This window comes from Chroicocephalus ridibundus, chromosome 9, assembly GCF_963924245.1.
Source record: "Chroicocephalus ridibundus chromosome 9, bChrRid1.1, whole genome shotgun sequence".
Taxonomy (NCBI): Eukaryota; Metazoa; Chordata; class Aves; order Charadriiformes; family Laridae; genus Chroicocephalus; species Chroicocephalus ridibundus.
In genome coordinates this window covers 16,703,120-16,725,968 of record NC_086292.1, presented here as the reverse complement: position 1 = coordinate 16,725,968, position 22,849 = coordinate 16,703,120, and the positions used below count along the sequence as shown (strand labels likewise).

Below are 22,849 nucleotides of genomic sequence, written 5' to 3'. Positions count from 1 at the left end.
CACAATATAAGTAGGGACCTGTCACAGCGACCTGTCAGTGTTGAAATTTGTAATATAGTAGGAGTTTTCATTTTAAATAATGATTCTCTTCCTGATTCAGACTAATCTGAATATGAAACTTTACTATAAACATTATGATGGCATTACTTAAGAACACTTATTTCCATAGCGTGAGATAGCTTCTTGAAAATTGGAGCTCCAGCAATATCTAATCAGTCTGGAGAGCACCCTGCCTGTACATCCATGAGTGTTTTATTATAATAGATATATGTCTGTATTAAATGATGAAGTGAGTATCTCAGACAAGTAATTTAAATTAATACCATCTTAAATCACCATTCAAGAACATTATTCTATAGGAGAATTAACACTGTATTCATTTACATTATGTAATAGAGAATAAATAATAACTAAGTGAAACATTTCCGGTAAAAAGACAGGAGTATGTATATTACCATCTTAAAATTAACTTTTGTTCTGATACTGCCCAAGGTAGTGGAAGCTACGTATTTCAAATACCAATGCGCCTTTTTTCTCAAATCATAAACAATGCTTGAGTTCACTTTTTGCTCTTTGTTTGCATGGATATAAGAACTATCATCTTACTATACACAGATAGAAAGTTTTAAAGTAGGTATTTTGAGATAACAAGTAACTGCTGAAAATTATTTTAGCATTAACCAGATGAAAAGTCTGCATGCCATTCCATTATAACTACCTTCATAACTACACAAAGTTGAGCAGATGCTGTATACAGATAAGGAAATTACAAGAATTGAATTACAAAAACTGAATCTTGCTCTGTAACTATGGTTCATCCGTAATAAAATCGATTTCCATACACTGATATCAATAGATGGTTTTGAATTAACTTTTAAGTTTGGTTAGAAAATACTAGGTTAAATACTGATGTAGGAAGCAGCAACTTCATAGAAACTGAAGATATTAGACATGATGTTTTTTATAACATGATGATTAGGATCTGTAGCAGTGATTTATTATAGCAAGCAAAATCCTATTCTTTTCTCTGAACCAGCATGCTTAACCACTAATGTGCTGATTCAACTATTTCCTGCAAAAGAAGGAAGTGTTTCCCTCCGTGGAAATGTTGTATGTCTGGTATGGTGAATATTGTTGTATAACTCACTTTTAAACCAAATTATATTTTAATTAACATTAATTTTTCCTAAGACAAACAAGAAAATCAATACAAAGTCATTGTACATGGAAATTTACCACACAAGATGTATATATATTGTAAATTACGAGGAATGCTTCATTATCTTGGTTAAGGCAGACTCCAACAGAAGGAGAATCATTGTCACTGCAACGCGTGATTTCTAATCCAACGTTTATATTACATGATTATGTTGGAGGGAAATTAAAAGTCATGAAGGAGAAGTTCAGTGAGGCTGACTACTTCTTGCTCAGCTTCCTTGTACCTAGTGATAATATGGTTAGATAATGGATTAGCATCTTTCTAAAGAACAAAAATTGATGTGACCAGAAGGCATGATTATAGCACTATCTCAAGCTGTCAAAATGTACAGAATGAAAAGTAATGACTAAATGCTGGACATGAGCTTGTGGCATTTTTATTTAGAGGACAAAAAAAAAAATACAAGCCAATGGCAAAAAATCCTGGTTTAAATCCAAGCATGACTATGGACAGGTGAAACTAATTAAGTCCATATTTCTTACTTCATTAAGCACCTTTCAGAAAGATTCCTGATGGGAGAGATTGTAGGGAAGAAAACCTGCTTTATGCTGTCCCCTTTCACTGTTGTTGGGAGAAGTGGAACAAAGAGTCGCTTGGGAGACACAAGTATAAGAAAACAATGAATGTGAAGTGGTTCCATCTCCAGTGAACAGAATTTTGAAAAGCCAGAGAGTAACCATCTTGATAACAACAATCCTTGCCCCTATCGTTTCGAGCCCCGCGGCTAATCAGGTATGGATGCTGCTGTGAGATTTTTTTGGGACCTCTTGATTTATGAAAACTCAAACCACTACCATAGTACCTTAACACATGCTTCTCACTTCTTTTTTTACTTCGTCAAAGGTAAAGGGACTCTATTCCTGTACTTGTTATGACCATTTCAATTTTTGCATCTTTTTCTTTTCTACTTTTATCTGTTTCGATTCTAACTAAGCGATAAAAAGATTTAAATGGGAAAATGTGGTAATCCCCACTTTAGCTGAAGGCACCACTTGAAATTTTACTTCACTTTACATAACATTTCCCCAGTAATGTAAAATTCTATGGGCTTGTTCCAAAATATCTCCTCACCTGATTCAGCTGATCTGCTGGATACCTCATTTGAGGCTAAACTCTACTGCAATGGAAAAAAAAAGTGTGATTCTTAACCAATTTAGCCAGTGTGCCCTGTTCAACAGGTGTGCTGTAAGAGTATTTAACAGATCAGTCTCAGAGCTACTGTTCCTTCTCTCCCAATTAGGGGAAAGGGAATGTTTGTAACTCTATTTTTGTAAATCTGTTTTGTAGATCTATTTTGTAACTCTATTTTCGTAGATCTATTGTTTGTAAATCTATAGCTCAGGATTAACAGAGGATATAAGGAAGTGATTAAAATCAAAATCACCTACTTCTTTGGTAAGACTCTTCTTACTACTGACCTGAGGTTGTTTGATGTTGGGATCTTCAGACTTTTTGGTTTTGTACTTCTCCTTTTAGCTTATCATAATTACATATTTTTTTAGAAAAGAGTGAGACAATGTGTGTAAAGATATGGTCAGCCTTAAGTTTTCTATACTATAAGGTTTTATCAGCTACGTAATTTTGTCTCTTGTCAATTCCTTCTTAATTGTGTAATTATACCCTGAGTGTGTTTCCCTCTGTTATAGCCAAATATTTCTATGTGTTCGTAGGTACAGACATTCTGATACCAAAGTATTCTCCAGCTAGTTGTTATCTTTTAGTTTTCTGCGTCAGAAAACATAACTCAAACCTAGGTCTAGAAAGGTATTAAAACAACTTAACTTACTATATTCACACCTGACTCAATTAAGTGGATTTGCTTTGAAGTCAGTACAAAAAATACAGCATACACTGAATACACTCCTATATATACCAGAAGGAATTGTTAATGTTATAGATAATGTAGACTATTGTGCCTTATCTCCTGCTCTTATCATTGGTCACTGACTTTTATAATGTCTGAAAAATATCTTAGTATTCATCATTATATGCATTTTTGCTAATGTCAGAAATTCATGTCCACTGAACATCGAGTATGCTTCCTCATAAAGGTAGGGTTTTGAGACAGCAACTTAAAATAATTTCTTATTGAGGAAACCTCTATTCATGAGTCCACAGCATCTTTGTGAGATAAAGAGAGTTGCCTTCACAACCCTTACAGATAGGCTATTAGGTCTACTTTTATTTGGCAGTATCTAACACTATTTAACACTATTTCTGATGATATATCTTAAGAAAACCTGTACTCTTGATGCCGTTGGTGACTTGGCATTTATCTTGGCAGATAATAGTGATAACTGCTCCAGCAAGCCACAGTCTGTGTCAATGTCAGCTCGCTGTAATTGGAATAAAAATATGTGATCTAAATACATGTAGTATATTAAGTCAGAAGAAAAATAAAGAAAGGCTGAAAAGCACAAGTGGAACTGATATGAACTGTGGAAAAAATTGCTTATAATATTATTAGGACAGATTTTTTCCTGGAGTGCCTGTACTATTCACTATTCTAGGCTGGAGGGAGGCAAAATGGCATTATAATGTGATCTTACCAAAAATAACAGAGCAATTTTATCATGTTTATTCAATAAAATATGTATTACAACTTTTCCTAGGGTTGTAATATAACAATAACTAAATGAAGCATGTGATAATCACAGAATCATAGGGTTGGAAGGGACCTCTGGAGATCATGTAGTCCAACCCCCCTGCCAGAGCAGGGTCACCTAGAGCAGGTTGCACAGGAACACGTCCAGGCAGGTTTTGAATGTCTCCAGAGTTGGAGACTCCACCACCTCTCTGGGCAGCCTGTGCCAGGGCTCTGCCACCCTCAGGGTAAAGAAGTTCCTCCTCATGTTTAGGTGGAACTTCCTATGCTCAGGTTTGTGCCCATTGCCTCTTGTCCTGTCCCCGGGCACCACTGAAAAGAGCCTGGCCCCATCCTCCTGACACCCACCCTTTAAGTATTTATAAGTGTTGATAAGGTCACCCCTCAGCCGTCTTTTTTCCAGACTGAAGAGACCCAAATCCCTCTGCCCTTCTTCATAAGAGAGGTGTTCCTGTCCCCTAATCATCTTGGTAGCCCTTTGCTGTCCCCTCTCCAGCAGTTCCCTGTCCTTCTGGAACCGGGGAGCCCAGAACCGGACACAGTACTCCAGGTGCGGCCTCACCAAGGCAGAGTAGAGGGGGAGGATGACCTCCCTCGACCTGCTGGCCACACTCTTCTTGATGCCCCCCAGGATGCCATTAGCCTTCTTGGCCACAAGGGCACATTGCTGGCTCATGGTCATCCTGTTGTCCACCAGGACTCCCAGGTCTCTTTCCACAGAGCTGCTCTCCAGCAGGTCAGTCCCCAACCTGGACTGGTGCATGGGGTTATTCCTCCCCAGGTGCTGCACCCTACACTTGCCCTTGTTGAATTTCATAAGGTTCCTCTCTGCCCAAATCTCCAACCTGTCCAGGTCTCTCTGTATGGCGGCACAGCCTTCCGGTGTGTCAGCCACCCCCCCAGCTTTGTGTCATTGGCAAACATGCTGAGGGTGCACTCTGTCCCCTCATCCAGGTCAGTGATGAATATATTAAAGAGGACTGGACCCAGTACTGACCCCTGGGGAACACCACTCGTCACTGACCTCCAACTAGACTCTGTACCCCTAATCAGGACCCTCTGAGCTCTGTCTTTCAACAAGTTATCTATCCACCTTACTGTCCATTCATCTAACCCATTCTTCCCAAGCTTCCATATGAGGATGCTGTGGGAGACTGTCGAACGCCTTGCTTAAGTCAAGGTAGACCACATCTACCGCCCTCCCCTCAACTATCCATCCAGTCATGCCATCATAGAAGGCTATCAGATTAGTCAGACATGATTTCCCCTTGGTGAATCCATGTTGACTACTTCTGATAGCTTTCTTTTCCTCCACATGCCATGAGATGACACCCAGAAGGAGCTGTTCCATCATCTTTCCAGGGATGGAGGTGAGGCTGACCAGCCTGTAGTTCCCCGGCTCCTCCCTCTTGCCTTTTTTGAAGACTGGAGTGACATTGGCTTTCCTCCAGTCCTCAGACACCTTGCCTGTTCTCCAGGACCTTTCAAAGATGATGGAGAGCCGCCCAGCAATGACATCCTCCAGCTCCCTCAGCACTCTCGGGTGCATCCCATGAGGGCCCATGGACTTGTGAATATCTAATTGAGCTACTTGATTCCTCACTCAATCCTCCTCAACCCAGGGGAAGTCTTCTTCTTTCCCTGTTACTTTCCCTAAAGCCTGGGACTCCTGAGGGCTGGGCCGAGCAGTAAAGACTGAAGCAAAGAAGGTATTCAGTAACTCCACCTTCTCCGCATCCTCTGTCACCATGGCTCCTATCTCATTCAACAGTGGGCCCACAATTTCTTCTAATAATATATTATCATAGCTAATCTCAATAGAAAAAAACCACAAATCTTCCCTTAGATTTGTTTTCTGCCTCCTGAAGAAAGAATTGATTATTTATGTTGCCTGCAATCTGTATTGTTTCAGTGAAAATATGCTCGAAGATATGCCTTAAAACTATTCATCAGGTTGTCTGGTCTCCATCCATAGAGGTTTTCAAGACCCAGCTGGAAAAAACCCAGAGCAATCTGGGCTCCTCTCCCAGCTGACCCTCCTTTGAGCAGGGATAGGACTAGAGACCTCCTGAAATCCCTTCCAACGCAAATCATCCTGTGATTGAATGATCCTATGACTCCTGGTAATTCGAAAAACTGGAAAGATGTAACAATATACTTAATGAGGATTTCAAATGGAGAGTAAAAATGCTTTAGGTAGATTGATGTAAGCACTTATCTGTTACCTTCTAAATGTTTTAAGGTTTTCCTGAAAGCATTGAGGCTCCCCTCTGGAAATTATTATGATCTAGCTTCTCTTTTGGGAAGTTGCTCAGTTTCTCACCCAGTTTTCTCTTATCACTGGAGAAAATGGCTATTATTTGTTTAATCTTTGTGCAATATCATAATATATATTCTACTATGTTCCTACTGACCATGTTTTCACCAGTGAGAAGATCAAATGAGAGCTAATCAAATGGTTTAAGCATAGGGCAGCCTTTTCTGCTCATCTTTTGCTAGACACTGTCTGCTGAACACCTTTTTATTGAATAAAATTTATATTCCCTCAAATTCAATGTGATATTTTATATATTAAATTGAACAGGCAAAGCTGAAACTATATTTATGTTGCTTCTGGGTCAGGCCCCTTTTTTGCTGGGGTCTTACCTTTCTATCTTGCCATGAATGCACAGATAACCTTAATATATTGCAAGTTTTTCTTCCAAATAACCTACATTAGAAATTGGTCTGGCATTTGAGAGAGAGTGTTTGGGGTATAAGAAAACTGAAAAGATCTCAGCAACAGTTTACAGAATAAACAAGTAACAGATGAGAAAGGAGTCTAGAAATTAGAAGTTTCACATCGTAGCTATGTTATTCTACGAAAATATTTAAAAGAATATATAAAAAGTTATGGTTGAAACCTACTTATTAGAAAAGGTAAAAATTTGTGAGTTTTACTATTAATTTACAAAATGTCACAGCAGTAGCCAGTAAAAGTGAAATAACAGCCTTTTCACTAATGGCTTGACATATGGGGAACAACAAAGGATGTTTTAGGAACTGTAGAGACTTAAAAGAAAACAATTTGTGAAAACTCAAAGATGAGATATAAACATGATCTATTGTTTAAGATATATAAGGAAATAATTCCAGATTCCAGATTTAGAATGAAAGCTCAAATAGCTTGGTCGTAAGCATATGAGAGCTTTATTGCTCTATTGAACAGGCCAAACTGTCCTTCCAGTCTGAACAACTGACTTTGTTCTTTTACTAATTGTGTTAATTAACGTTCGAATTCACGGTAACACTAAGTGAAAAAGTCTAAGGAAACTTTAAACAGCTAACTAATAATTGAGCTACATATTGAATGAGGAGGTAAGAGGCACATACGAGCTCTATTGCTTTGCGTCATGCCATGGGAGCTTCATGCTGAGCAACTTTATTGGCATATTGTAACCAAGCGACTCTAAATTTCTTTTATAGATGAATTTGGGATCCTTTAAGTGAATGAAAAAAACAAATTAAGACAAAAAATTGGTCCTGACTTACAGCCTTGTTCCCTTCTGTGCTTTTCTCACTGCTTCATTGTGTTCTGATTGAAGAGTCTGGCTCCTGCATGATCACAGTGCTTCCCAGGAAGCTGTCTTACACTGCTTGGAAATCCACTATGACAAGATGTATCAAGAGACTGAGTTGGCCGTACTGCTGGATGATTTTATGAGGTCAAGCATCTTAGAAAGATCAAAAGTCCGTCCTAAGCCACTGTACTAGCACACAGAAGGGGTGGGGATAGGTGGGGGGGATGTAAGTAATGGCATAGGAGAGAACTGGCTTTGCATGTAGTTTTCTGTAAACTGAATGACCAGCTGGATAGACTGGAGGCAATCTTCTGTCAATGTCCTCTGTGAGACAGTCAGGAAAATCATGACTGGAAGCAAGCATTTCAATCTAAATGCTTTTTACAAAGTATTTTGCTAAAAGATATTTATGTATGTTTGGTTTAAAACTCTTGCTACAGTCATATTTCAGTGTTTACGTATGTTCTGAATTACACTGCATGACCCAGAAAAGCACAAAATTCTCCAGTGTATTGGACAACAGAGCGAATTTTCTCCAGAAAGCTATAGTTGTGATGTCAAATAGACAAATAGATCAAAATAACTGATCTTTTTCATTACTCCATTTAAATTACTCTGTAGAAAGAAACAATTTCTGCCTCTTTCCTACCTAGCGTAAAACTGTGGTGGTGCTAAGACCCTACTAATCTCTAACCTGCTATCTCTTTTTCTTACTTTACCCTCTGAACTGTAAATAACAGTATTGTTCACAAATAGGTGATGCTGGCAAGTTTGCGTTCTACAGTTATTAATGTTTGGTTAGATCAATATTTCTCCATTATAAACATAATTTCAAACTGTAGAACACCATATTTTTTGTTTGAACAAATATCCTCAGTCTGGAAACAGAGGTTTTAAATTACTAAGCTTTTGATTTATCACTGTGGTCATGGCAGAAATGGAAAGAACTAACTTCCACCAAAGACACAGAACATGACTAAGATAAAATTACAGGGATATTTTTGTATGCATGTGTGTATATGTGCATCTCTATTTCTTCACATTCTGAAGCATTCTGAAACAGTATGACATGGAGACGCAGAGCTTTCCTGAGCATCTGTGCTAAATGAACACTGTAGAAGAGGTTTCCCTAGCAACGCAAACCATATGTAATAGCTTAAAATAGCTTTTCTCCAGCTCCCAGGATTTCTTAGTGGTTTGCTCACAATTTCCATTTAAATCAAGGTATATTTGCCCAGTTCAAAAAGGTTCTTCATTTTCTCAACTTCTATTAAAATGAACAAGCTTTGAAAATGCCCATTTCTTGCAAGAATGCCTCCCTGCCTCTTGACTTCTAATTTATCAGGTAAACTGAAGCATAGCAAATGGTGACAGTGGCTGTCCACTTTATCAAATGTACTTACTATGTGTTTGCTGTTCAAAACATTTTATTGCAAGTATATTGGTGGTGTCTACTGCTTATTGTAACAGAAAACTAGTTATAGTAGTAGACATTCTTTTTTGTGATATTATCATAAGATAAGCTGTGCAACAATATAGTATAATGCATCGATCATAATCTGCATGCATTCCACTTCCCACTTGAGTAGCAGTTTATAGGCAAATTACTGAGAATGAAAACACTGATCAGTTCTTTTTGTGTCCCTAGGAAAACAGGGATCAAATGCTATCTTTAACATGAGCAACCTGTGATAGCAAGAGGCTAAGTGATTTCTTTGAGTTTATATAAGAACCAAGCAACAAATCTGAGACAGAACCTGTAGTACTGATTTTCAGATCCTAATGCATTAAAAAAGTTAGAAGCTGGCTGAGAGAGCTTGAATTTGATTAAATCAAATGTTAATGTACAGGTAAGATATCTTGATTCTTCTCCAAAGATTTTCAAAATATAAATAGCAAAACCAAAGAAAGAACCAGGTATCAGACATCGCTTTCTTTTCCAATGAATATGTTTAAATGAGTGATAGCTGGGAAAACACTGAAGAAAACATCTAATCATGTGCCTTTCATGTGCTATTTCGTTTCTAAATAAGGCAGCCTCGTGCAACGGTAGAACACAGCATGAGAATGCAGAACCTATTTCCTGACAAAACATTTTTAAACTGTAGTATTTAGATACTGTATCATATATTTCAAGCTCAAATGAAGTAATGGCTACTAGGTAGGGTGTTACTTTAAGTACTTTTAGTTATCGTTCAGACATCCTTTTAGTGAAATACCCTGACTTATCATATAGAATGGAAACAGTTACTAGAATGAAGTGAAAGATGGTTTATGCCAATAACCATTGGATGGACAGAATTGTTGGGAAGAGCCAGGCTCTAAGATCTTGTTCTACCTATTTTAATTAGCTTTGATTTGAGTTTTGACTATTAAGCATTTGCTTGGAAAAAGGAGGGGATGGGGTTGACTGGGAGAATATTTGTTGTCAGCGGGAAGTTCTCTTGCCAGTGTGTCTGATGATAGAGTCACTGAGGTGGAGTCTGATTTCACAGAGGAGGAAATTTTGTTATAGTTTTTCTTTTGAGATTATTTTTTAAGTTTATTTCCTATACTTACATTAAGCTCTTTCTGTGAATCCTGACAGTACTTCAGCTTCATTTTTGTATTCATTTACCCTGCACACTGACAGGTATGCTGTACGCAAGCCATATTGTTTATTTTATTACCTGATATAGTCATTCTCTAAATATAGTGTCATTACTTTATTCCAGCAGAATGAAAGGAGCTAAACCCAATTGGTATATATTGGGCTAAGTTAGCTGTTTGACTATAATAAATACCTTTATTTCTTTACATGTGAAAGATTTTAGTAAAATCCTTCATTACAGTATTTCAAATAGTTCAAAGTAAAAAATTCAGCCACAAAACAATGGTGAAAATAAATCGTTCATTTCTTTCAGAATGCTGTCTAGCTGTAACTTTCAAATCAAGCCAACTCTCTCCCCCTTTTCCAAGAATGCTTCAACAAAAATATAATTTCCTGTTGATTTTACAAATGCGTATGCTCAGTATGTCTGTAAAAACTGCTCTGCATTGGTCACGTGTTTATTCATGTCCTTAACTTTTTCTAGAGACATTAAGAAGTGATTTTAAGAACAGTAATAACTCTTTAAGAAGTAATTTAACAGCTGTCTTTGCTGGGAGCAAGCTGTATAGAGTGGAAATGAGAAAATAGTTGAATCATAAAGAAATTGTTTTGAAATGAGTAGAATTGTCCTGGTTTCTTAAATTACTATTAAATGGTATTTTTTGCCTTGCCTGTAATAATTCATCTTTGAAAGTATGCATGTGCCTTTGTTCTTAAGTAAAAGTAAAGTAATCTCTGGCACCAACAGATGCAGCATCTCAGTGATGCCAATGAGATGTTCATCAACCATCGTTGCTTATAATGTCCCCTGCTGCAAACTGCTCTTCCACTGTGCTAAAGCACTGAAAGGCCACATGAGCTTTTCAAGCATCACTTCTGAGAGGAGATAAGCTACAGCATCTTAAATAACCCATTTCAAATGTCTCCAGTTTCAAATTCATATTTTGACCTTTAGTTAAAGGTCATTTTTAGAAGACAATTAGTTTTTGCTTGGCCCTGAAGTGGTAATGAAGCAATTTGGCCATCTATAGCAGACTGGCATAAAATAATCTTTTTAAAGAACACTGCTGAATATATATCAAGTTATTATAAGTATTAAAGAAACCTCAAAATTCTTCACAAAACAGAAACATAATTTCTTTTCCTAGCTCTTATTTCTTGCCAAATTCTGCAGTGTAGAAGTAATATAATTATTATTTCTAAGCACTTAAAATAAAAGAGAAGAGTAACAGTCAGCAAGAATTTGGCAAGCATAACATGTCCAAATAAACTGAAATCCTTCATTAAAAGGTTGTAGTAGGCATTATGGAAAACAGAAAAGAAGTAGTTGTTATTTATATCTTGGACATGAGAATATTCTTTGACACTGTCTCATATGAGATGGTACTAAGTTCAACCTGAAGTACTCTTCGGAGTAAACCATTATGGTATGGGTGCGAAACTGCTTTGAAATCATACTTTTAAAGTAATTATAAATGGTTTACTGATAAATAGGAAGCCAAATCAAACTGGGTGCCTAAGGAACTTTCCACTGAAGTTCCACTATGACTTTTCATAAATTTTCGAAATTATTTGGAGATAAGAGGAAATAAAGAGAAGTCGTCCGGTAGGAACTTCATTACAATTGAAGATTAGGCCAAGCTGAGAAGAGCTGCAAGTATGTTGGACATAGGATACGAATTGAATATTAAATCAGTAAATCAGAGACATTAAATAGGATCAGAACTGAATATTAACTCAGCAAATTGGAGACATCTGATAAATATAAGATGGAATTTATTTGTGCAAAGTACTGTATTTAGGAACAAATGACTGCAAAAATGACATATGGTTAGGGAACAGGTCTTTGGTACAGGGTCAGGAAGCTCACATGAATCACAAGCCAGGCGTGAGCAACAGTACCATACTGTTGATAACAAAAACCACTGAGCAGGATATTCAAACAGCTTTTTTAGTCAGAATGACATGTAAATACTCATGCCCTCTGTGCTAAAATTGTCAGGCTTTAATCAGAATGTATCCAGATCTGACCAGAGGACTGCAAGTACAGACAGAGTTGCTGGAGAAAGTCAGGAGAGCAATGAAAATCATCATAGTTGTCTAGCATAGGACGTCTGAAAGAAGACTGCAAAAATTGCATCTCTTTAGACTTAAAGCAGTTTTCAAATATATAAATGAATGATGTAAAGAAGAATAGTGTGGGAATAAGAATAACAAGGGGAACAATATGCTAACTACATCCAGGGGGGAAAGATCAAGGAAATAATGATCTTAAATTGTACTACAGATAATCAAGGAAGCGCCTAAATATAGTTGATCCAACTTTGTCATAGAAGGATTGATATGCTGTCTGATGTCCAGTGTTCTTTATTATGTTTGCAAACCTTTTATTTGTTAAAGTTAAGATTTTTGAAAGGTTTTTTTCATAATGTTGGAAGTTCAGTGAAAATAGAATTGGAGCAGTTATGCTTTCATTTACAAATAAAGGCTGTTGCTGTGTGAGATTAGGAATAATCATTTCTAAACTTTTGCCTTAGGCATCAGAGATGGTTCACAAAACTGAATTCTTACTCGTGAGGGGAAAATACTGTCATGATGTACTACTCTGACTGCAGTGCTTTATCATCTTCTCTGCAAAGGATACATCGTAGTCCTTCCATTTACTAGATGCATTGTCATTCATTATCAGTCATTCTCGTGAATTAGTGCTTATTTGCTGTGCTTATTTGGATCATCAGTTTTTGGATACACAGAACTGTACTGTGCAATGCAAAAAAACCCTCTCAACCTGGTCTGGCCAGTGGTTTCATAGAATAATTCATATTTTCCGTTTTCACCAGTAAAATTATCACGTGTTTAAACATGATAAAATTACCATGTTTTCTTTTTTGGAAATGATCTTTTGTATTGAAAAATTAAGCAGGCATCATTTCAGTGAGTATCTGTTAAAAACTTTAGAGGACATAGAGGACATGATGAATGTGTAGTGTAATGGCTCTCCCCAAAAAAGTGCTCAGCAGAAGGAAACATGACAGCATGTGTCCTTGATCTGTGCCACATTAGCTAACCAAAAAAATGGCATCATATATGCAAGAAATTGGGCCTTGGCACTGAACAATGATTTAATCATTTCCACCTGTTCAATATATTCTGGGATACTGCAACAATTAAAGGAGTATGTTTTCTTGGTGGTGCCTTTGTTTCACACTGGAATATGAGCCAAGGCTATTATCTGCTACTGGAAATAAAAATGGAACTGCAGGGAAACCCCTCATATAAGGGATAATATCCAGAATAGTCATGTATCTGTATGTGTCTATATATGTATATGTCAGAGACAGTAAGGGAAATGGTCTGTCAGTGATTTCCATACGGCTGACAAAAACAACAAAAAAAGACAATTAGATGGATGAGTTTACCTGTCTTAATAGGAACTAGCAAAATAACTGAACATCATAAATAGTCGCTACAGAAAATGCATTGCTTCAATTAATAAGATACTCCTCCTGACTATCTGTTTCCATGTACATCAGTACCAACAGCTTGAGAGTATGATATCAAAAGATTCTATTAAAATTAATTAGAAGTATATTTTGCCTCATATGGGAAATTAGAAAGCATGTATTTCTAGCAAAACTAGGGTTTGTCAACCAAACTAGGGTTTGTCAGCAATTTTTCAGCCACATAATTAGAAAAAACGCATAAGAGAAAAATGATGAATGGATGCTACATTCATTACTGAAATCTAACTGCCTTTGGGCAACTCGGAATAGAGGTACACGCATCCTTACCAGCACACTTGGTCTTCAACAGTATGCATATAGAATCATAATATATCTCCCAGCAAGCATGTATAAATTGATGTGGCTATGTAACATAATGTTAATAAATAGCAGGCATAGCGCTCATATTGAAAGGTCAATACAGTCATGTCTGTGAGTCCAAACGTTATCAAGGGAAGCAATCAAGGTAATTCAGTATTATGGATTCTTCTTATTAGGAGGTACCAGCGCTTTTTCAGTTTGTGAGTACGTCAGAGATGATCATCAACAAGCTAAATTGCACAAAAATCCACAACCGTGCCTTCTGAATCAAAGCAATTCACAGTATGTTTACAATGTGTTGTTTCAGAGCTCACTTAAGCTCATACTTACTTTAAGCCAAACCTGAAATCTTTGAAGGCTTTTACTCTTCATTTGCATGGCCATATTCTGCTGGTTTAGCCTTATGACCAGCCCAGTAATACGACAATATTTTATAATGGGAAATACAGTGTACAAATAAACAAAATAACTCGGTATCTCTTCAGGTTTTAGCTAATTTCTCTGTTCTTCACCTGTGAAAAGGCCCTAGTCCTCATTCAAGGAGTAGATTGGTGAGAATCAGACTGGGTCAATGAAATGTGTATCTTCCACTCTTAGGCTTTATTCAAAACTGTAGATAAGACTTCCGTAACATCTTATAACAGGTCAGAGCCCGTCATTTTAGGTGCTTCTAGAAGACTGTCTGATACCTTTTGAGTATGTTCCCTTAGCAATGCTGGATTAGACGGTCCCAAGGCATGCTGGGAGGCTTTACTTAACCTTGTGCCAATAAGCAATTTATTTATCTGTTATGCAGCTAGCATTTATTGCTTGGCCACACCTTAACTGGCTACTGTTACTACAAAACTAATGAGTTTTGGTGACTTAAGCCCTCATTTACTTTGCCTGTCTTTTGTCATGGGATATCATTCAGGAGCAAGCCCGTAGGTCAGAAGGGGTTCTTTAGGCGCTATTCAATTTGGGTACAGGAGTACCAAAAAAGATTGAAGAAAGCAGAAACAAGTGTATTGATTGAAATATTGAAAACAAGTATATTCAAAATGGAACTACTGATTGGAACTTTTTTGTTTACCTTTCCTCCTCAAAAAACAAGCTTTATTTCATCAAACCCCAGGGTGCTACGTTTGTATCACTGAAAGCATAAAGTCCTGACGGTTCTAGAGAAAGGCATCTCAAGTTTTTTCTGAAGAAACTGAGTATACTGCTTTCATGTCTTTGGTAGGAAGTGTTAAGCTGATATCAGAAATTGCTTTCATAGTCTGCTCAAAATTGAGGTTTGGGCCTAATTTTCTATCCTTTTCTACTATTTTCCATGTCCAAGTGACATGTAGCAGTGTCCTGCTTTAGAGTCCAGCTAAAAATGGGGAGAGGTAAAGTCTTTGGATTAGAGACAACCACTCTGAAGATACAATTCCTTTAATGGAATAAAAGGCAAATTTGTATGAGATTGTCTTTGGTGTCCTCAGGTGGAAATGTGAAAGAGCATATGGTGGCAATAATTGTACAGTTCATTATGCAGTGGCTTTAATAGTGTAAGGAGATGGAGTCAGGCTATCCTGCAAATGTCTGATTTTTCAGATGTGTTAATTACTAGCAGATCCCATTGATTACACTTGATTATAACTATTTGGAACTTCTAAAGAAAAAGGAGGCCCAAAATTATTTAAAAGGATGATTTCAAAGGTATAAACTGAGGCGTTATTCTGTAGAGATGAAAATATATCCAGCAACTAGATATAGATAGATATCAGGCTGCTTCTCTTTATTTCTTCTCCTCAGTATTTCATTTCTACCCAATCAATTAGCATGTTAATTCATGTGTGGCCTGTGCTGGATGCTACAGGGGAAGAGAACAATGATTTACTTAATGATTTCTGTTGGTACATATTTAAGAATTTGGAGATATTTTAAGGCATTTTTAATGATCTATTTTATTTCCTTGGAATAAAACTTCAATTATACAGAAACTCATAGTCATGAATCACTTTCTAAACAATTTCTTACAAATTCAGCCTTTTAAGGTGTATGTTAAGGTAGGTTTTAACCTACAAGATGCATAAGAAGCTTTTACTGATAACTTTACAGAAAATACACTTATTTGAATATAACAATACTTTATGAGATATATACATTCCCAAAACTTTTCTAAAAGCTGCAAATTTAAATAGCTCAAGAGAAGAACTTAAACTTCAATGAATATGAGGGCACCAAACTTCGTGAGGTCTTCGCAGAAAGTTTATATATAGTTGGAGAAAATGTCACATGTTATTTTAGAAGATAGTGACTTATTACCTTCCAGACTGAATTCATTATGCTTTTTTAACCTTCTTCTTCACCTGATATAGACTCTTATTTTGATTATTCAGTGTTCCTTATTTTTCTTCAAATTAAATTGACTTTCTCTCTACGGTGTGCCTAAGTTTTGGGGGTTTTTTTTCAGTAAATTTATACTGTTATCTGAAACAAGTTATACTAAGAATATGCTTCTTAGGCATTACAAACTAGTACACTCCTACCTCACTGATTTTATTTGGTAATGATTTTATGTAGTACATATGGACTACTAGTACTGTTTTCAAAATGACATTTTGGAATGCCTTTCTTTTTCTGTCCAGTCTGCAGGTGTTCTCTATACTAGATGTACAACTTGAAAAATAATAACTGCTAAAAATATACAAACTGTCAGCTTTGTTTTTACCAAGAGAAACTATAACTTCAAGTAAGATAGATTTATATTTAAATGCAATGCAGGTAACCTAAATTATTCCCAAAGACTGATGGCAATCTCATCAAATGGTGCAAATAATCACATTATAAATGCATAATTAGAGTCCAAGGTGGGGTAAACGTGGGCTAAAATTGTTGCTGTATAAGCAACTGACATCAATCTTGAAAAAAAATAATCATAAATTAAAGGGCATGATTAATCATGTAACTTGTATTAATATTTTCTTCTCTTTATTAACATCTTAAAAATAGCTCTCCCTTTGTGCTTACACGTTTAAGGTCCCATAGCTGTAATGTTTTTTCACCTGACCTTGCAGAAATTGTCTCTTAGTATACTAAACAAGCTGTGAAAGCAATGTGGTTTCAAATAAACCTTTAAAAAAAGCAAGTAATGATGCCTCCTTTCCACTTAGTTCAAGGTTATTTATGTACTTGCCAAGGAAGCAGTAAAAAAAAAGCAGTGAGATATTTGATGGCAACCTCACAGACTGTGCACCTCCATCAGTTCCCATTTGTGAAAGTTGCACCCACTGATAAAGTCAGAATGAGGACAACATTTCGGAAGGCTTATTTTTTCATTGAACTTAAGCATAATAAATCAAGACAAAAAATTAATATGCTGTAAACTTGTAAAAAAAAGGAAAATTTGACAAACTGGCAGATTTTGTTTTTATGGAATAGTTATGTATCTTAAGCAAAGATCAAAATTTCATGACAATGTTCCTTTTCATTTTTTTAATGTGAGTATGTTCCTCTTCATTTGAGTGTGGGTGTGCACATATATAAAGTGAGACTAATGCAGTAAGGAACTCTGCTTAAAAACAAAAACAGTTTCAGGGAATAACTTGTATAGAAGTATGGCTTTCTAAGTGCAGACTTTAAAACTCCTACCTCTCTGCAGATTCATCTGAATTCTCTTCTGTGATCATCTGCAACTCCTGCGTGGTTTTACCTGAATCTTCTTTGACACAGTTTTCCTCTGTGCTTGTTTTGGGAATATCCTCATTTGATCGAAGCCGTTCTATGAGATTTTGTTGATGCCAGGTTTGAATAGATCGATGGTGCACTGGGGTTGGACCTGGCACAGGTGCCAGTATATTGTGGTGGACAGGACTGCTGTTTTTCTTCAGCCCATTTCTGTCCCGAGAGTGGTTCTTCAACCTGTTCTGAACCGGTGTCCCTCTGTGCTCATATCCTTCCTGCTGATGGCAGCCCCCCGTGCCTGTGGAGCCTTGCGAGGGGTGACTGAACCACCTCCAGCGGAGCCTCAGGATCTGCTTCACATCAAACTCTTTCTTTCCAGAGACTGACATTTTTTTTCAGGAAAAAAAAAAAAAAAAGACAAAAGCCTATTCTTTTAGAAAGGAAATGGATTCTTTGTTATCTCTTGTGTTTCAACTCCTCTTCTTAAGAAAAGACAACAAAAGAACAAATACCGGTAGCTCTCTCTCTCTCTCTTCTGATTAATATACTGCAAGCTCTCGCAGCCGATGCTAAGCTGCTGCTAACTGTATAGGTGGGAATCCATACTGACAGGATGATGAGGTCAGACCTTAAACAAGTAAATCAGCTTAGCACAGGAAAGCAGCAACCATAACACTACCCAGCTGCTAGGCTTACACACTCGCAGCACTATAGCACTGCTCTCTAATATATAACCGAGCCTCACATGATCCTCAGGGATCTGAAGCTGCAACTTAAGATGCAGAAAAGCACATACAAATAAAGTGACAAGACTTTCTATCTCATGAGGTTTTCTATCAAGCCTGCTAATAAGGAATGTTGCATTTCACAGAAGATTTACAGAGAATTCATTTATAGTCTCCGTATGCAGATTTTTGGTAACGATTCACTGTGAAACTATCCTGCAGTTCATGTGTTTCCTTAAGGGGTTTGCATTTGTTTATCTTGCTGTGTAAAATTCCTACAAATGGCCTCAGTGTGGTAGCACTTACCTAAAGGAAAGAGGCAGCATTTGAATATATTGTGCAGAACTGTTTGTATTTTCTCACCTACAGATAGATTTCTTGATATAATTACAGGGGTGTGAGAACAGAGAGAGGGAGCTCATGAAAATCAGAGATGTGCTCCCTGAATGACTGTATCTGTGGAAAACACACTGTTTCCTGGCTAAGTGCCTGTGTAAACACCCTTTGCCATCCTGCTCTTAATTTCTCACGGATGGTGAAACGAGTGTGATTTTTTTAAGAAAACACCTTTCTTTTGATAGTGTGCACTGCAACATGTTTTCAGCAAATTTAATAGATGATATATAGTCATTCCCATCCATTCTTTAATAGGCGGGGCTGTGAGAACTGTTCCCTGTGAAAACTAGTACACAGAATGTTTCCACATGCAAATTGAAAATAATTAAATGGACTGGATTTTTTTTTCTTATGTTATATTCTCCCTAGTCTGCTCCTGGTGATCTATACAATGGTAAGCAGTGTGCAGAAATTAAAAAAAAGCTGTAACACAGAGTCAGTAAAAGAAGATTCAGAACTAAAGAGCGGTATCCCTCTCCAACACATCTTATAACTCCTTTTCAGATGTTCCCAGGTTAGATTCCTTTTTCTCTGTCTGTGTTGGGATTTTTTTTTCTTCTTTTTCTTCTTTTTTTTCTTCTTTTTTTTTAAACTCTACTGATGAGATCCCTCAAACACTAAAATCAGCTTTTTTTTCTTTTTTGGCTCCACATAATGCAAATAGAGAAATGCGAAGCAGAGGTTTGAAAAGAAAAAGCAAAATGAGAGGATAGGACTAAGGAATTATCAGCCTTTATGCTGGGCTGTCAAGCTCCTATCCTATAAATGGTATTCAAGCAAATGATATTCAGTATCATGGACTGGATGCAGGTGAGATCAATTACAGGACAAGTGTAGAATAGTAAAATAATTAAAGAATATTATATTATTCAGATACATAGAGGGAAAGAAAAAAACTGTACAAAAGAAAACCTATGCGAAACAGTTGGCCATCAAAGGCAGGAAGGAAGAAGTTGAGGAAAGAGGATATTTGACAGACCTAGCCAATGCATCTCTGTTGCTATATAGAATATTGAGGCTGGCCAATTGCAATAAAATGTACATTAACATGTGATTTTGTAGTAGGGTAATTGCCCATTACAGACAGAACAAGAAAGATTTTGTTGCAGATAAGAATCCTTTCTCATATGAAAAAATAAACTATTAGTGGGAGCTAAAATACAAGCCCCGGCAAACCTTACTGCAGTGCTTTGGCATAATTGCTCCCACTGCTGACCCCAGTCCTTTGCTGTGGGTTACTGTTCTCGCAGCAGTTGTCAGAATTCACATGTGCCTTGGCTGCTTCAGTTAAAAGTCACGAGTGAGCATCCAACAAAGGCTGGCTTACACTCAGACACCAGGCTCTGGGTCTCAGCAGCTCTGAGGCAAGAACCATTCTGCTCACTGCTGTTCTTCCCAGCGCTGTGATTTACACAACAGCAAAGACTGCCACATTGTCACATACGGGCATCCCAAATCGGTGCAGCTCCCTTATAAAAGCAATACTCTGTTCAACAATACTTCATTAAGACAAACTGCGTGATGTAATATTTACTTGAGAATGAAATGAAAGGAGGATTTCTGTGTTAGAATATCAGGCTGCAAGTGTTCCTAAAGCAACATGTTTTTAAAAGACTTCATTTTATGTGTTATAGGAATGGATAGAAACTAGAAAACTCATTCAACTTCGAAGAAGGTATATAAAGGCCTGTTTGTGAGTTTTAATAGTGGGTTTCAATTTAAGCTTGTTAAGAATATAAACTAATAAAGAAGCTGCTCCCAAACTTCAGGGAGTTTAAAGAATTTATAGGGAGTGAATGGATAAATGAAAATGCTGGCCACTGAGTAAGAGACCCTAAACGTCCAGAATTCAGTGTAAGATGTTTTCTCACTTTAATTATGACCTTTTATAACAATCTGAAATTTTCTGGAGACGCAAATCTTTAAGGTGTTTTTTCTTGCATTACAACTATATAGTATTTAATTTAATGTCTCTTAACTTTTCAGTTTCAGCCTACACACCTATGAATGTTATTTCATAAAATTTTTCATAATTTCATATTTCATAAAAGTAATGAGGCTTAGTGCTATCCATATATATTCCTCATCATTGCCAACATGGCATTGTGAGATCTATTGTAGGGAGGGAGTCTCTATATCCCAAGTTAATGAAATAATTTATGATAAAATCTTGTAGAGGTGGACAGAGAACATGGTTTCTCACTAATGTCTTAATCAGGTCATTGAGCTATCTCAGCAGCTCTGTCAATTCCATTTAGCAACAGCTCTGATACATTTAATCCACAGCTTTTCACCATCTCACAAAGCTTCTGTTGGTTTCCTTTCCTTAACAGACTTTTCCAGAAGTCATCCTTTACTCCTAGGTATCATCAAAAGCATATTCCTGCAATTGTGAATGTACAAGCAGTACTTCTGTTTGTGAATTACTCTGTTTCCTACTAACTCAGCACATGTTTTGGCAGATGTAAAGTGTATCTAGCTAAAATTAAAGAGTAAAACTGGACTTTTGCTGAAGAGACTATCTTGCTCAAAAAGTCAGCTTGTGTCAGCACAGAATATGTTTCAGGTAGGGCAGAAGTAGGTTATTTTTCACACAGCTTGTTACCATTCTGGCTAAAATTTCAATGTGCTGTGCTAGGACAGTATAAGTGATTTGATAATTCAGCACTTCAGGCCTGAAATGATTACAAGCAGGTATGTGGCATAAAGCTGCACCATGTTTATACATATGTATGCTACATACCTGCTTTTAATCATTTAGATCTATCTTCTGGTGAGAAAACTAAGTTCCCTTAAAACTGACTACAATGTGAGTGTTTACTTCTCGATGATTTCTTTGTGAATCTCTAGCATAATTTTGGGTGTATCTGTGACTGGGTTCAAACTTCTAAATGTGAAAAGATATAAGATTTTCTGTTATTATTGTTACTAATTTAATATGTTTGGTCTCAATTAGATAAATATTCACCATAATAACATTATTTTTTTCCCTCACGATTGGAATTCCCCAAAGAACAGGGTTTTCTATGGCTGCAGCAAGAAGGTCAGGGAGCTGGAGGGGCCACCAAGAGGGTCAGGGAGCTGGAGCATATGATGGATGAGGGGAGGCTGCTAGAATATGATCTGTCCAACCTTATGAAGAAAAGGCTCGGGGCATCTTATTGCTGCCTTCAGGTACCTAATGGGAGAGTACAGAGAAGGCAGAGCAAGGCTATTTTAGAGGTGCCCCGTGATAAGATTAGAGGCAAATGTTGAAAGATGGGAAAATCTGGTTAGATATAAGGAAAACTTTCGCCCCGTGAGGGTGATCAAGCAGATGGGAAGACGTTCCCAAGAGAAGCTGTGACATCTCCTTCCCCAGAGGAAGTCAGATCCCAAATGGACTTGGTCCTTTGTATCTGCTCAGACTGTACTTGCTTTGAGCAGGTGGTAAGACTAGATGAGCTGCAGAGGTCCCTTCCAATCTGTTATTCTGTGACTGTGTGACATACCAGCGAGTGTTTGAGATATTTATCTAATGGCTGCAGTAGAGCCAAGGAAAACTAATGGGATACTCAGTTATGAAAAATAGTTACATTTCTAGAAATCTCAACTCCAGTTGGGTAGCTAAGTATCGCGGTCTGAAGTTGTGGGGGATTTCTAATTGTTCATCCCGTAGGAGGCTTGCTTGTAGTTTGGGGAAAAAGAAGTCTTTATTCTCTGAAAAGCCTCCATTCGATTCAATAGGTATAAGCTTTTGAGGAAGATCTTTGATCAGGTTAGGAAATCTAACTAAATATGATGGTAAACTGGCATCTAGCAGGAAACTGGCATAATTTTAAAAGGTTTGTATAAGCATGCTGAACTTCCAGATCATTTGGAAGATCTGTGTTAATAGTAAGAGTCTAAATAGGTGTTTACAATAATTTTAAGATTACAAGTCTAAATAAGTAATACAACATTCAAAGTAGCAAATTATAAAATTATTTTTGTCATAAACTACCTAGAAGAAGAAATTGAGAATTTTCTTTCTGTCACAAACCACATTTTAAATAGACTTCAAAAATGACTTAGCTACAGCTGCCTCCCATGTTCATCTGCCACCAAAACACTTTATAGAAAAGATTTTTCTACGGCATTTCAAAATGTCTGGATTTTCTAGTTAATAACTTAGTAATTTCTTTTTTTGAGAATTTAAGCAAGCAGAATATATTCATGCAGTTATGTAAAGTTTATTCTCCCCTCGAAAGAGACATAGCAAATGATCTCTCATTCTTTTGCTGTTTGCCCTGAGCTGGTA

General features: G+C 36.9%; 1 protein-coding gene across 1 annotated transcript in view; it reads right to left on the bottom strand.

The window, feature by feature from the left end:
- The window catches only part of KLHL4 (kelch like family member 4), a 46,001-nt gene extending 27,814 nt beyond the window's left edge, over positions 1-18,187 (bottom strand). The window contains exon 1 of the mRNA XM_063346678.1: positions 17,417-18,187. Within this exon, the coding sequence (XP_063202748.1) occupies positions 17,417-17,838 (422 nt within the window). The 5' untranslated portion in view covers positions 17,839-18,187. The remainder of the gene's footprint in view (positions 1-17,416) is intronic.
- Between the last annotated feature and the right edge of the window lie 4,662 nt (positions 18,188-22,849).